The following is a 16,595-nucleotide window of genomic DNA, read 5'->3' on the forward strand; positions in this document are numbered from 1 at the left end:
TTGTTCTCCAGCAAATGTTTTTGTTGGTCATATTCCTTCTGGTTTCTCATTTCTCAACCACTGCAACCACCGGTGTCCCACCAAGCATGTAGCTTGTCTTCCTAGCGTTTTAAAGCATCTACAAACCTGGTGTCAGCCATGCAAACGCAGGCCCTCGTATGTACACGGGATGTGGATCAAACCAAGGTCTCGCACGCTAACCACCGAGAGTGTTCACAGATGTTATCCCACTGTCATTATGGTCTTAAAGAGAAATATCAGATGCTTAGTTTTCTCATGGCCAAAATACTCAACCCAAAATGATATTAAAAAAATTACTGCTATTGTGTGCGCCACTCAACTGTGGCACTACAGAAGAATTCAAGACATCCATATTTTAATTGTTCATAACTTTGCTAAACTATTTACTTGAGTTTTGAAGTTCTCTGTGCTTTGTTTCAGGCCAGAGGCAAGCGCTGTTTGCTTTTAGCTTACAGAAAAGCGATTTGAGAGTTTCAGGGTGACATTTGCAGCAGAGCAGCATATTTCTGTCCTATGTTAAATCTAATTCACCACTGAAAAAAGTAAGTGGAATTGACAGAAGGCATGGAGAGAAAGTACTTCAAAGCATTCCTCTAGATTTTAAAGAAAGATTAAAAAAAAAGACTGATAGCGCAGAGAGAGTAAAAATGCAAAGATTAACAGCCAAAGAACAATCTGAAAATATTGAAAACAGACGCCTTGTGTTACAAGAAAGGCACAGCACTCCATTAAAAGCAACCACTCAGCAATTGCTGTTGACCAAAACAATAAAACTTAAAAAATAGAAAGGCACACTGACGTGCAGAATTGTTTTCTGAAGTACTGCACAAAATAAACATACAACTACTTTTTACATCAATTCTTGCCAGGGCCTCCAAATGCAGAGAAGTAAACGTCAGGCGCGCCGATCACACTACTAGCACGCTCACAGTGGAGCAGAGAGAGTATCCACCATGACCTGCAGCACTGTTGCTCCTGCCCTGCTCCCAGGCCGCAGGCACACCGCTGTTGAAATGCCATTTTGCACATACCCCATGCAGTCACCAGAGTGAAGATGGGGCAGGCCCCAGGTCCGCTGGGTCTTGAATCAGGGATGTTATGCACTTCTAGTGAAGCATTCACAGAAAGTATACACTTGCTACACAAATACAACTAAATGACTTTTTTCTTCATTTTTTTTAATATGATTATGAAAGGAAGAGAAAAGGAACATGTAATGTCTTACCCCAGGTCATTACAAGTCACTTGAGCAATATGAAGTAGGGAACTATGTTTGCTGGGACTTGGAGCATATGAGAAGCACCTGGGAGACAACAATAGTTAAAGAAATACAGGCAAGAGCAAGCACAGAGATGAAAGTAACAAAGAATATTTAATCCAGAAATCAAAGAATAGACAGTAAGATTTTTACAGGAAGAGAACACCATAAAAGAGATTAGCAGCAGATTTTAGAAAAAAATGAGGTGAATCACAGCCCACCATATTTCTGTACTTAAATATTTATTTTTTTCTTAAACACTGAATTATTGGTATACTGGAGAAACGTTCAATACGAGAACTTTCTTCTCTTTATGCATGCTACAAGTTTCACCATAAAAGACTACCTCAACTTTAATGCAACTTCTGCAAGAATCAGTTCAAAAACTTACTGAAGATTGGGAATAAATACAACTTTCTGGAGAAAAAGGAGACCCAAAACCCCAGGAGAAGTTATATTTGCCATTCAAAATGAAAGGCTGGTGCACCGATTCTTATAAGTGAATAATATTTTTTCTAAAATATTATGCTATTATTTCTGCAAGTTATATCTTTTAAAATAATTAACATATAGGTAATCAGCGAGTATTTTTCTAAACTTCGGATTATAACTTATGTCAGTGATATAAGAAACTCAAGCTAAGTGAAGTTTTTTGGGGGAACCTAACTGAACAAATATCTGACTCCATATAAAATTGTCTGATGAAGCACTATTAAGATCCTAAAAATAAATAAATAAAAACTCTAAAGTTAGGTCTCAGCGCTCATAAGCGGTATTTATATGTTTTGCACTAGTATTGATGTGGGTAATACTGATGTACTCATCCCTCCCACAAACATAATCCATTTTGTGTTCCAAGATTAAATTTAGGCCTATAATCCTGATTTATTTGGCATGCTAATAAAAACTGATATATCCCATGGTAAATAAGGTATGGCTGTGTTCTCAGAAGGTACTGTACAGTATAAGATCAGTCCTGCCTGTAATTGCTTTTGGATAAAGAAAATTGAACGGGCCCCATACATGGAAGAAACTAATGACAAATTCTGCCTCCATTGGAACCTTCACCCGTACACGTACAAATCTTACATTGCTAATTGCAGTCCTTTTAAAGATCATTTATATACAGTAAACCACTGTACACTTAAAAGTGTTTTTTAATTCAGTTATTTTCTATCCATTTAGATAGAAAATCCATTTAGATTTGCCTTAAATGTTAAGTTACAGTTTACTCAGAGAAGATGTCTTGCCACGAGCTTATGGTTTTTGCATTATCCATTTGCAACACCATTTTGTAAGTACTGGTTATGCAACGAAAACAAAACAAAAAAAAAGCACTCCAGGCCAACCCCTTTAATACACAAAAGTGAAAGACAGTTGTGCAGGCTGAATGAAAGAACTGAATTTCGCTGGCTGCTTTCAGAGCTGGCATAATTGGAATGAGCTGAGGGGCAGATGGCTGTCCGCTCAGATACAGATACCAAGTATGCCAAATCAACCTGGGGAAAAAAAAAAAAAAAGAATAAGGAGAAATGCCTCAGTCTTCAACCCTGCCTCACAAATGCAAGCAATCTAATAAGATATGCTGAAAGAACCAAAAGGCACCCAACAAGACTGACAGAAACAGAGAAAACGTTAATAATCTGGACATGAAGGATGCTTGTAACTGTGCCTTAGTGTATTTACTAAACCAAAAAGTCCAAAGTGATAGTTAGCACGTCTGTTCAAAGGAGACAAAACACTGAAAAATATTTTTCCTTAGAAAGTGTAAGAAAAGAAAAAAGTTTATTTTTTCCCCAAAAGGCTTTTAAAAATTGCTATCCTAACCAGCTGACAATGCCTTCAGGGACTAAGCACAGAGAGTCCTGAGTCAAAACACAATATCCATCTGATACTCCCTGAGCTCAAGTCCTGCCTTAAAGATTACAAGATAAAATTCAAAACTTTATTCCGGAAACTTTAAAAAAGCTGAAATTCTACTTCAAGATATCAACAGTAAAATAAAAAGCCTCTGTAAAATACATAATCAAATATGAGAGTTTTGACAGCACTCTTGCATATTCACTTTTTATTCCAATTTCACAGCTTTTAAGCATTGCTCAAACAGATAACCAAGTCATCTCAAATTCCAGATACAACGAATGGTCTTTGATGGAAATACATGTTCAACAACAATTAGCTGCATGACTATGACAGGAAACTTTTCCCCTAGTCTCCCTGCTTCAAACTGACTTCACACATTTAGTCTTAAACTCTAGTGAATAAGTTGTTTTTATTTCATTCCCTCCAGAAGACAAAAATGTTATGAAGTGAAATTTAAAATATAAGTGCATGATAAGATTTTTATTTCTGCATGCGTGCTCATTTTCTGAATTAAAATATGCTATATTAATCAAATGACAAGATTTGAAGGTGAAAGTCTAAGTTCAAATTAAGTAAGATTACAACTCACCATCTCCATCAAACCCAGCTTTGAAAGGCAGTACTGCATCTGCTTTATCCCCAGGGTGGATGCTCCTGGCCTTACAGCAGAGGCAAACTTACACGCTTGCCGCACAGCACACAACATCTAAGCCCTTAAACTTTCTCAAGATGCTGGGTTTCAGCTAATGTGCTGAGCTGTCACTCATGATATGCATGGCACAGGGGTGCATCTGTGCCAGATTTGACAAGGCTTTTGGAAAGAGTGCTCTGTGTTTACTCCCAATTTCTTTGCATTTCAGATCAACAGTTCCACCGCAATGTCGAGATCAGGAATATATTTGAGCCAGCAGCTAGTGTGCAAGCCTCTTCAAATAGGAAAAGTAAACCATGTGAAGACATAACCTGAAAAAATCCAGTTTCACAGAACACACAGTCAAAAAAATACTAGTATTTTTTACTCCATTATAGCTGAATGAATATGTAACATACACTACCAGGACACAGTAACAAGACATCCCTCTTAATAGAGTAGGATTCCTCCTTTAAGCCTACTTTATAGTCTTTACAGGTACTACAGAGCCAGCTCAGAAAAAAAAAAAAGCTCTTAAATCATGCCAGTTTTAGCTTATGCTCACCAAGGAGGCAGGAAGGGAAAACCTACACTGCACAGTTGCCATCAATCTAGTTATATATTAACAGCTAGTAAAAGGAAAAGCATGAAATTCTGCTAATGAACACCAAATTATGAGGTTGCTTAATTCTAACAGAAGCCTCCAGAGCACCATATTTTTAGAAGTCTGCCATGACAGCAGTAACTAAGCATACCCTCCAGGGCTTTGTAGCATGCCATTAAACATAATCCAGAAGGCTCTAATGAGTTACAGCATTAGAAGAGTATTCTCTGCTAGACATTTTAGGACTTACTAAATTCAGAATCATTTCAAGGCATCAACATTTTGTAAAATGCAAGATGCAAATAGGTAAGAAAAAACCTAAACTGCTTCAAAGAAAAATGTATTAGCATCTTCCAGGAGACTGATTCAGGGAAGAAGCTTTGCATTATGCTCATTCATCTGCTGATCCTGTAATCAACACATTATCTGTTTAGATGACGCAGATTCTCAGGCACTTGCTTTTAGGATACTTCTTACTGCTACAACGCCCACTGAATGGTATGAAGAAGCAAGATAGACACCATACCAGCTCCACAGCTGTACATTTCTTTATGTATCTAGTCCTTTATTTCAAAGGAAATGTATAGGTCTGTGAAAGCCTGAAGGCTGAAAATAGGGAAAAATCACTAATTGCCTCTGTTGGGAGAATCATCACTACCCAGAAAAAAATAGAAGAAAAAAAAAGGCAAGCCAGAAGGGAATGGAACCACCCAGATGCCTGGGACTGACGATTGTCAAAATGGCCAGGCCAATTCAAAAAGAAAAATAAAGAAATAGATAAGTAGAATCCTAAATTAGTTGTCCTCAAATACAAGAGGAAAAAGGAAAGCCCAGCATGGATATGGAAAGACTACCATAACTGCTTAATCAACACATTGGGATCCTGCATATATTTTATTAAGGGCATTAAAGAGAGAACTCTTCAACAATTACTTTTATTTTTCCCGGAAAGGGACAAATTACTATGCTTTCCACAACTTAATAAAACAAAATTATATGCACACATATAAGAGAAAAACGTCTAAATGAATCATTCCTAACATAACTTGCACACATTAGTTGCAAAACTGCTGATGTAAATCTCTGGTTTTAAAGGACAATTCTTCAGTATGCTATTCTAACATTCATAAAAATCATACTGAAAGTACAGACTTATGCTTTTCCAGAAGGTATTTCAGCAAACTTTAATATAACGATAGAGCATAAGACAATTTATTCATGCAAGTCCCTTATGTTCAATAAATGAAAAAAGTATTTTTAAAAACCATACTGAATTATTCTGTTACTACAGCTATTCAAGTAAGTATAACATGACAATCTGATAAACAAAATGAACAGCCCTACGAAGAGCATCGGGCCACGGATCCCAGAGGTGTTGCACATTTATGTCTAGGGAGACCCTACATTCAAAGCCGCTGACAGAGACTGAAAACTGAACAAGAGATCCAAGGAGCTCTGCTGAAGGCTGATATGGCATGTACTGAGGATACCACTGAGAAGCGATGCAAATAGCTTTCTTCAGAGCCCTAGCTCCGACAGGCCGAGCAAAAACGCCAGCCATGGTACGCGGGGCCTGGTTGTCAGTAGTGTGACCTGAGCTGGTGCTCAGGTCCTTCCCCCTCACGGGGCGCCCGCCATGTCCGCCGGGGCGTTACCTCAGTTCAGCACCAAGGCCTTGAAGCCAGCCGGCTCTGAGCACCTGTACCTACATGAAGCCAGGGATCAGCCTCAGCACTGTGTGGAGGCACACTGACATCCTCGTCTGTCGGTTGGTCAAGGAGGAGGCTGCTCAGACCGAAACAAGGCAGACAGCAGAGGTTTCTTTTGCTTCAGCCAGTGGCCTCAGGCAGTCGCTATCAAGCAAACCTTCCATGCAGTAACCCAGTCACAGTGTTTGAAGAGGAAAAATGTATCTGGCTAAAAAGGATAGATATAAACCAAACTATCTGGTGGTTAAAACCCAAAATTTTCTGTGTGCATTCTGAACAAATAAGGTTCTCTCCTTTTAGCTAAGTTGTCAAACATATTCCAAGAGGCCTCAAGCCAGATTACTCACCAATATGATTATTTTTTTCCATTAACTATTTTCAAACAATGTGCATTCCTAACAAAAGCACTTCCTAATATAGCATTCCCCGAGCATTTTTTAAATGCATTAAATCCCCTCTTTTCATATTTCAATGTTCCTATATACAAACAATTTAGTACATGTGAAGTCACTCTATTTCAACATGTTCATTCCTGAAGAACTTTTTTTTTTTTTTAAACTAACTGCCAAAAGTGAGTTAGGATATACTGACTTCTAAATTCTTCCCCAGGCTCAATAAATGAGTCATGGGAAGTGAAAATCCCTCCTCTTACCAACCCTAGGGCAGGGATTTGAGGAATGAAACATCAACTAATCTCTTCCATCTTAACTAACACTTGCCCAATGCAACATTTAGTGGGAGGAAAAAGAAAAATTGCCAGAAACTCTCCCCAAGTCTCTGTTGATCATGTGTATCTTGAACCGAGGTCATGGACCAGCACAGAAAGTCCATCCAATACTCTCCTCTGAAAAGATTTTCATAAATCTTTGTTGCAGTAAAAGGTGTTACCATCCTAGTCTCTGTCTCAGAAAAAACAGTGGCAATACCAGAATGCTGTTAAATTTGCCCTTGCAAAGCCTAAGAACGCAGAAGAACCCACAAGAAAGCAACATTATGAAAAATAAAGTAAATTGCAATGATTGGAAATAACACGGTGAAACGAACTGTTTTGAACTGAAGAGAGAAATGAACCATCGTAAAACCAGACTGGGGAAAGGAAGTAAACTTCTTGTTTCCCCAAACTACTAAATTATGGTATTTCTAGTCCTGTCAATAGTTAACACTAACAACAGAAAGACCTCTGTTGAAGAACTTGGTCCCTCAAGCCCAGCAGTGTAAGTGCTAAACCTGTCCTGGGCAGCTCAAGTAGAGAACCCCTCGGTCACTTTGTCAATTGTAGACAACGTGCTGGAGAGATGGGACGCTCCTTACAGCTTCTGAGGGTTGTGGTTCGCAGCATGGTCCACCCTCAGGTGAAAAAGACCTCAGTGTTAGCAGTTACTTTAATTAATACTTAACTCAAGCCACTATAAAGCAAAATACAAGCAGAAATTAATTCACCTTAACTGAAACAGACAATACAATTACAAAGGTTTTACAAAACACATAGATACTGAAAGAAGAATTGAAAGAAAATCTAAGCTGAATCTCTTTATACTAAGGTTATATCAGAAAGGTCTCTCTTTGCCTCACTCACTGATATGCTGTTTCCTTCCCAGTAAAACTGTTGTTAGGGCTTTGCTGCATATGTGCCTTCTCATCTTCAGCAGGTAATGAATCCTTCGCAGTCATATCCATTCGGTAAGCAATACGTCCGGCAGAACAACACACAAACCCAACATGCAGCATGTATGCAACATATTACCAACTCTCAACTGAGATGGAACGTGACTGTGAGTAACATGCCAGAGTTACTCATCTCCAATCTCCTCATTTTATGCATGCTATGAAATCAGCAAAAGGCAGAAGAATCCTCAACAGAAGATGATCTTCCTGCTTACACTGCACAGGTCACATTCCTTGTTAGCTTAATAAAACCCCTGAGCTTCCAGTATTGCTAAGCCAAGAAAAAACAACTCATTTTGTCAAAACATAATTGAACATAAGTAATTCAAAACTTCAGAAACTGACTGCCAGGAGAATATTGATAAAGAATAAAACTGCATCCTTTCACCTATTTTTACAGAAGGAAAAGAACCAACCCCCTGAGTAAAGCTTCCACAGTTCTTTCAACAGAGGTAGAGTTCCATTAAAAATTTCTCCACTTACAAGCCTTGTTTAAACAATACTTCTCAATCCACACCCTTGCTCTGGTTTCACCATCTCATAGCTGTACTGATGCCATAATAAACCAGACCTGCAAAACAATCTGATTTAACCAGAATGCAGATTCCACTGTCTTTTTCAATGGTTCAATTCACAACTGCATAAAGCATAACTGAGAGGTGAAGAACAAGCATCTGGCGGAAGGCATAAACCTTTAAGAGCAGCCGTGCCAATGCACAGCAAATCAATCCAAAATCCATAGGGACCTACCAAGCAATTCTTACTCTGTGAGCTATTGAAGGAAAAAAAAATGCAGCAGAAGCTACACAAAGCAAAGGTATTAGTGGTAATTGCTTTTCAGAAAAACAGGAAGAAGCCCAAAGAGTAACTCTGGTTTAGAGAGCAGCACTAAGATCGTAACCCTAATGAAATTAGCACAGGATTTGCCATCTATGTCCCGTTCAGGCATTTGCAGCCCTCTCCAAACACATGCCCCAGAAAAGCATGCTGAAAAACAAGGAAAAAAGAGCTATGCCAACAGAAACAACTTTAATTCAATCATTGTTTTTAAATGCCATATCTCTGCACAAGGAGATCACACCAAAGACGTAACAAATCCTTCCTGGAAAGAAAAACAAAACATAACAAAACCAAGGATATACACAACAACCATGAGGTGTAACTTTAAACACCCAGGCAAACATGGCATACTCTTTGTTAGGAGCAGTGAGTCAGACCTCTCTGCTACTGTCTCTATGTTGGGGTGTGGCTCAATAATCACTAAAAAAGTGAACCAAAAATTTTGTTTCAAGACTCCCCACAATCACATATTCTGTCACATGCAGTAAGCCATGAGCTTTAGCTTTGCTAAATCATTATAAAATACCAATGTCTGCAGTCCAAAGGTGCTGTAGCAGGCCTTACTAGTCAAACATAGGCCCGGGCTCCACAAATTAACAGGAGAATTTGCATTACGGAGGAGCTTGTTCTGTTCCTCCACATTATTTTCAAATGTCTCGGTTCAGCATGTGGGATCACCCCTTTCCCTCAAGTATTTACCCATGCCCTCGGCAAACAAAGATACTGCTTCTAGGTTTAAAGCCTTAACTGTAGGTGAACTAGAGTGCTGGATTTTTAAGCTTCTGCTTTAAGTAAAGCGCTCCAGTTCCAGCTTGTAACTGCTGAAGAAAGAGACCAACTGATGCAGTTAAACAAGTGATCTGGATGAGAGGCAGAAAGAAAACACATCTCACAGCACGCCACAAGCTGTGCATGGGAATGATCAAAGACAGGCAACGTGCAGCAGAAACGGTACAACAGCTTACTCCTTCCCTCTGCTTTACATGTTCTGACAGGACGTTTTGTGATACTTGGTGACTGGATTTAGAAACCCTTCAGAAAACGTGTGTGTCTTCACATAGAGAATAATACAAACACTAAATACAGCCGAGTTAAGCCCACAGACAGTATCTTTTATCATCTTGTAAAAATGGTCTGAGAGCTATTCATTTGAAAGTGCCACCCTTCCACTGCGTCAACAGGGAAAGGTTTGGCTACCAAAAATTGTTTCCCCTGAAATGCTGAAACGTTTCCATTCTCATCAAAAAAGCAAGGTAATAAATAAAAGTATTTTTAAGGACTTATAACATGTTTTAAAGAGAATTCAGGAAGCCTGTATATTAAAAGTAGGACTTGGTTTGCAAATAGAGTCTGGTAACAAAACATCTTCTTTCAACTGCAACAGTTTTAGTATTATGAAACTGTTTATATCAGCATAGTTTATTTTTAAACAGAAATAACCACAAAATAACATTACACTAACTGCGTGACTATTATAATACCATAATAATAGATGGTATTATACTTAATAATGTAATAGTACATTTAAAGCAGCACAACGTGTTCGTAGACAACCCCTGGATACTTGCAGTGGAACACATTATGCACACTCTGCAAGGCATTCAAAGGAAGGTATGCACCACAGTATGCTAGAGGCCTTCTTGATCAATTATCTTGAAAATTCACGAAGGGACTGGGCCCAAGGGCAAAGACAAATGCCAATTCCATCACTCAGCTACTTGGCTACAGTATGTCACATGGCCAAAACCAGAAAGAATCCCTGAGCAAACCATTTGCATTCAACAGGACGGTAGCACTACGGTGTTTGGTGAACAAGTACACACAGATTTATATCCATGACGCTAACAGATCATCTGAGATGTTGAGAAAGGTGCCCAACATAGAGCAAGTCAGTGGCAGAACCTGAAATGAAAGAGCGAATAATTCTGATGACCCAAACAGTACCACAGCAGCTATCTCAACCAGCACTCTTCAACTCATCTAAAGCACCTGCCTGGAAGGCTGTCACCACACAGTTCCAGTTAGTGATGATCAGGAGTGCAGCCTTCCACAGTGCTTCCTCCTTACTGCTGCAGACCCCTGAAGGCAACACCAGCTCATGAAAGTAACACAGATTTGGGAATATGGTAAAAGGAGCCAAAAGTTCTGACAAGTCTCATTCTTAACCTTGAAAACTGGAGTAGATGCACCAGGCATGTGACAGAGTATGGGTACTCCCCTCCCGCTGCCAGATCCACACAAGCAGACACACAAAACACCTTGGGATGCCAGTCCAGAGCATCCAGGCCAGTAATTAAACAGCCCTTTCCCCAGGGCAAGTGGAAATGACCTTAGGTTGGTTAAAAGAGAGCAGTGGAATGGACTCTTTCAGTTTAATCGTGAAAGATTTACGAACAGTGACAGCATCGCCAGGGACAGCTGACAAGGTTACCTCTCAGCTGTTCATACTACACTGTGTGTAAAGAAGGAACTTCAGCTACTAAACAACTGCATTGATCAGACTTTTTACTTTATCTTGGTGAAAAGACTTTAGATTCACAAAATACTTTTTCAATTCATGATGGGGAAAAAAGCATGTTTTTATACATTTAATTTGCAGCACTAACGAAATAGCTGAAGTTGACATACGATAGCAATGATGACACCAGAGCTATGCCTGAAGGAAAGTGTGTGTAAAAATTTCCAGATGCTACAAATAATTTTCCATTAATTCAGCTGATTCTTTGATGAATGAACATAATGCTAAATAAGCACGGGAAAAGCTGGCGGGGTTGTTGTGCAGACAATAAAGACCATAAAGACCAGTTTATTGAACTTGTTATCATTTACTCCAGTTGCAAACACACTGATGAATAGCTGCTTTCCCGCTCCAATTAAGAGAAGCAAGAAAGACACTTCCTAAAAACTAGCAAAGGCAGATCAAAAGAACAGCAGTGTTGCAACAAAAGATGCCTTGCTCTTCTGCAGGAGATCACAAGAGCGAGCAATTTGTTCTTCTCTCCTAATAAAAGTGCAGTACTGGATTATAAAAGCGCACACTAATTAAGCTATCAATAAGAACAGATGTGAACAAACAGCGGCCCTAAGTAGAAACCACTGCCACATTTACTTGGGATATCCATTTCAGACCTCTCCTGGCTTTTAGAACATTACCACATGATGGCCTACGCTATATAAGACACATAAAAGCATACGTTGCCTAATTATTTAAAGGAAGTCCTTAAATGATGTTTTGCATCACAAATAACATGTTTTCAGCAGCAAGTGGCAAAAAGTCTTCTCAAGCTCCAGCAAAATTGGCTTCCAAGACCTTTCTGGCAGTGCTATCAAGATAATGAGAAAGAATATCCTATCATGCCTGCCAAATGATTCCCACAGGAAACCAGGGGTATGTGTGTGGGTGGGCATGTGCATGAGAGCGAGTGAGATGAGCAAGAGGATATAAGAATAAATTCTGGTTACCAAGTACTTGCCTTAAAACCGATTTACCTGAGACTGCAGTTCTTCTAACTTACGCTTCCTAGCATGAAGAGCTTTACTTGGAAAAGCCCAAAAATAGTTGGAAGTTCCAATTCTGTCAGTGTCCACCATGCCATCATCAACTAAGCTTTGCAGAATCTCTTTCACTGACATTGAAGCTAATAAAAACAAAAATACCACATTAGAACTGCATGGCACCTCCACAGAACCACGGAGAATTATTAATATAGTTAGATACCATCTACAGTCATCTGTATGAATAATTTACTGTAATGTCAGCTAGCTGGAAGGTTCCAAGAGGACACCATGCTTGATGCTTCACTTCAAAGAATGAATCCCTTTGAAATCAGCGGTTTCAACATGAAGGCTGCTATTCAGTACAGTCTGCTACCAGATGTTTGTAAACCGCTCACAGCTATCACAGAATATACATACTTATTACAGTACAATAGCGTAACAAACGCATGAGGGGGCATTTGAAAAGTTGTCTTGCAATCTTAATTATAACACGGATTAACTTATAATTTCTTGATTAGGACCGTGATTACATCTCACTTTGCAATGCTTACCACAGCATTAAACAGCAGCAGAGGCACTAAACCCACCTGCATACAAGCTCATGAGCGACAGATTTTACATTTGATTTTATTCAGTTCCAATACAGAAAGTCGTTGTAACATTATATATGTGCAGGAATTGTTGATTTTGTAGCAAACATGGGACACAAACCACCGCTTTAAGAATTATTCCATTTCAGCAAAGGGAAGTAGCTTTCATCATCCACAAGTGCTGCAAATACAAACACCTTCAAGCTAATTCCTAGTTTCCAGTGTCTGACTTGCAGTATCAGGTCTAGCGGGGACCCCGATAAGAAACACCCCATCTTTTGGAAGCTAAATGCTGAATGCCAGCATAGGCAGTAGAGGGGCGTCTCCATGGACTAAGGGTTTTTCTTTTCAGAGGAACGGGGACTTGAGCTTAGTGACTAAATGCCTCCACATTCAGAGGCAAGATGAATTTGGACTCCTCAAAGGTATTAATGGTGTTAGAGACTCTGTATTTTTAAATATGAGATTCCAATGCTTATACTTACTGTTTTGGATCCTCTTCCTGCAAACTGCAACTAAATATACAATAGTTCTTTTGACAGACCAATCAAGACAGCATTACATTTCTATGAACGTCTCTGCTAGCTGCTGACATAATGTGAATATGGCAAAGCAATGTTTTTCAGTGTGTCTGCACTTCTCCCAACAACCATCTTTAGCCATTACTCTCACAGTGCCACACAGATAACACTAATCAAGGGCAGCAGCACCCACACAAACACCACTCTCCTTCCCCCTTTTACCAGTGAACACAAAAGAAAGCAGAATGAGGACTATATAAAACAACTCAACAGCATAAAAAAAAAGTCATCTGGGATCTAACTGAAAACCAACAATCTCATCAGGAATGCTTTCACTGAAAAGACAAACCCCTTCCCTTTACAGCTCTCTAGCCATTTTGGGAGGAGGGTGGTGGTGAGAGTGAAATTCACCAGAACATTGACCGTGTACAACTGGACTGGCATTTTAAGGTATTTGTGACATTACAGACAGAGATTTAAATTGTCTGCTCTCTGCCTGAGTACACATAACGATTTCATAGAATGAAAGCCACTGGATGCTGGGTGTCTCAGAACCTGTGAAAAATCCCATTCCATTTAGTGGTTAACTTGCAGGTAGCTGTGGCATGTCACTAATGTCTAATTTTGGCACTATCATCCAATTTGAGTGATGCAAACATTAGCAAACCATGATAGGAAAATTCTGTTGATGTTACTTCAGCAGCCCTGCCATTGACCACCGTCTGCCTTTCCAGATATTTTTCCCATTACTATTAAAATCACAAGCCTATAACCAGAACCAGGAAAACATACACTATTTGACCTGTCCCAAAAATAATTTATGGCTCAAGAGAAAAAACTTTTGTAAATACTTACTAATCCCTTTTTCTTTTGGAGCAATCTTCTCTATATCCTTCAACTGGAACACATCTTTCTGTGCAAAACATAAAAGATACTTCAGCTCCAAATGACAGCACCATCTAAGCCTGTATGGTTTTTACACTAAATCAATGCCAATAAAAGCAAGTAGGAAATAAACTGAATGTTTATGTTTTGCTAGGGAAATATGATGTATATCCCTCAATAGAATTACAGCATTTTGAGAAATTTAAAAAAAAAAAAAGAGTACTGCTGTCTCTAGAGTAACAAAGAAAAGAACGAGACTTTTTTTCTTTGTCACCAAAAAGTCACCAAACTTTGCCTAAATTAGAGTGAAAATCCCTTTGAGGGCACAGAGTCAGGGTTAGACTGTCTGCACCAGATGCACTGCACTGCTCAAGTACTGAAAGGTCACAGTAACTGTTTTAATAGCATCATGCTGTACATATCCCACCAGTATACCCGTACGTCTGATTTTTGGATCTCCAGGTTTCTTCTCCCCACCGACCTTTCAGGCCTGCTCTGATCTCTTGTAACACTGAGATTTCTCCCACCTCTCAAACTCAGTGAGATCCTTCTTAATCACTCACTGTTGCTCTTATGGTAACATACTCAACATGAGAAGATTTGGCCCCAAGAAAGGGGAGCACATCGAGCATTTAACAACACCTGCGCATCTTTATGCCTTGGCTCCATCAGGAGACCAGCCAGCTGATCCAAAGTTACACAGATCCAGCCCTGTCCCAGCAATTTATACAAGAACGACATAGGGCATCAACGAAAAGCACAGAAACATACACACAGTTCATCTACAATTAACCTCCTTTTAAGGCCTGTCTTCCCACTGGGTGTAAATACAGGACGATTGTAAGCAAGTGACTTACTGTTTCAAAAAAGATCTCCATCATGCGAGCTCTCTTCTCCTCAAAACTCAGCCCTTTTTTCTTTGACTAGACCAGGAAAAAAAAAAAAAAAAAACATGTTCTGCTATCTGCATAAATAACATTTGCTCAGAATTCCTACCTATGTACCTCTAAGTTATATTTGCCATCGTTTTAAATACCTTACCGCTAACCCTGAGCTTTCACAAAGAATCACTACACCAAGCTGACCCACCTGCAATATATTAAACTGTTGGAGCTGTACTGTAAGTTAGGAGGCCACCTCTCATGCGATCTAATCAAGCTCAAGCCTCAAGGTTTCCTGGCGTAGCCAAACAGTTTGTTATTTTGTTTGAATGTGATTAAATGTGTATTTATGCCAATTCTCAGTAACTTTCCCAAATGTTTAATAGCTCTTAAAAAGATAAGAATGATTGTCTCTTGCTTTTTGTGTTTATAATATAAATATAATATTTAACCTTGCGTCACGTAGACACTAATGTGAAAGGTGATAAAAGTGCATTTTCACATACTAGGTCTTCAAATTTCCCACTCAGCTTTCTAATTTCAAGGTCACGGTTTTAAAGCTGTCTTTCTTTCTTTTCTCTGTAGCTGTGTGACCAAGCTGTAAAGAACACGGACTGAAGTAGAAGCAAAGGGCAGAAACATTAGGATATAATAATGTTAGGATATAGTCTCCCACAGACGGGCAGGATTTTCTTTCACTAACTGCATTTTCTATATTTTTAAAAAGCATTATTAATGCTTCCCCAAGCCTCCCCTCCACCCGGCCGCCCACGGCCGCCCTCCGGCAGGCAGCGGCCGTTACCCGCCGCAACGGCCCCTGCCCGCCCCGCGCCCCTCAGCGTCCCCCACCCCGCTAACGGCACCGCGGGGGCGAGGAGGAGGAGGAGGAGGAGGAGGAGGAGGAGGAGGAGGAGGAGGAGGAGGGCGGCCCCGCCACTTACCATGGCCGCCTCCGGACTGTGTTTGATTTGGGCGCCAGCGCCAGGGCAAGGGCCGCCGGGAAGCCGCCTGCGCAGCGCGCAGCGCCGCCTGCCGACCGGACCCGGCCGCCCGCGGGCAGCCGCCGCCGCCGGCTCCTGTCAGCGGCGCCGCCCGGGGCTGGATGAAATCGCGGGGGGGGGGAGGAAAAAAAAAAAGTAAAATTACATCCTGGTTTCTGCACCTTGTGGAGTCAGCCGAGAAACAGAGCCTCGCGTTTGAGTAAAGCAGTTGCCTTACAACAAATCCACCTCTATTTCAATACCACGAAGCAGTTTATTACTTACCTCAATTATTTAAAATACCACATTTGTTCGTTAACTTATTATTTTTTTTAATCTGAAATCATATGCCCTGGTAGGCAGGTGAAACAGATTTCGTCCCTGGCTAGCTGTCAGTTACACCGGGTGCACGTTACAAAGCCTACTGAGATGTAGGGGCCATGATGAAGTTCCTCACATGGTGTTGCCCAGGCTTTACCAACAAATTACATTCACCCTTCCCGTACTTCTCAATGCACATCCATTTTATATTTTGTGTGGAAAGAGCAATCTTCTTGACAGATATAATTGCCGTATCTTTGATATACTTTGTATTGCTGAAATGTATTCACTTCCACAATAAAGAGCCTAAAAAATACTTAAAAGCACA

The 16,595-nt window shown here is 40.0% G+C and overlaps 1 protein-coding gene across 2 annotated transcripts in view; it reads right to left on the minus strand.

The window, feature by feature from the left end:
- The window catches only part of MND1 (meiotic nuclear divisions 1), a 41,333-nt gene that overhangs the window by 23,804 nt on the left and 934 nt on the right, over positions 1-16,595 (minus strand). Inside the window, exons 2-5 of one of the 2 annotated variants that reach the window (XM_080591931.1) lie at positions 15,908-16,064; positions 14,943-15,008; positions 14,056-14,113; positions 12,081-12,229 (exon numbers count right to left, since the gene is read on the minus strand). In XM_080591931.1, coding sequence (XP_080448057.1) covers positions 12,081-12,229; positions 14,056-14,113; positions 14,943-15,008; positions 15,908-15,910 — 276 coding nt within the window. In that variant the 5' untranslated portion in view covers positions 15,911-16,064. Of the gene's footprint in view, positions 1-12,080; positions 12,230-14,055; positions 14,114-14,942; positions 15,009-15,418; positions 15,480-15,907; positions 16,065-16,595 lie in introns of those variants that run through there. The other variant, XM_080591932.1, reaches the window with a different exon arrangement.

This window comes from Anser brachyrhynchus (genome assembly GCF_964034855.1).
Source record: "Anser brachyrhynchus genome assembly, chromosome: 4".
NCBI lineage: Eukaryota > Metazoa > Chordata > Aves > Anseriformes > Anatidae > Anser > Anser brachyrhynchus.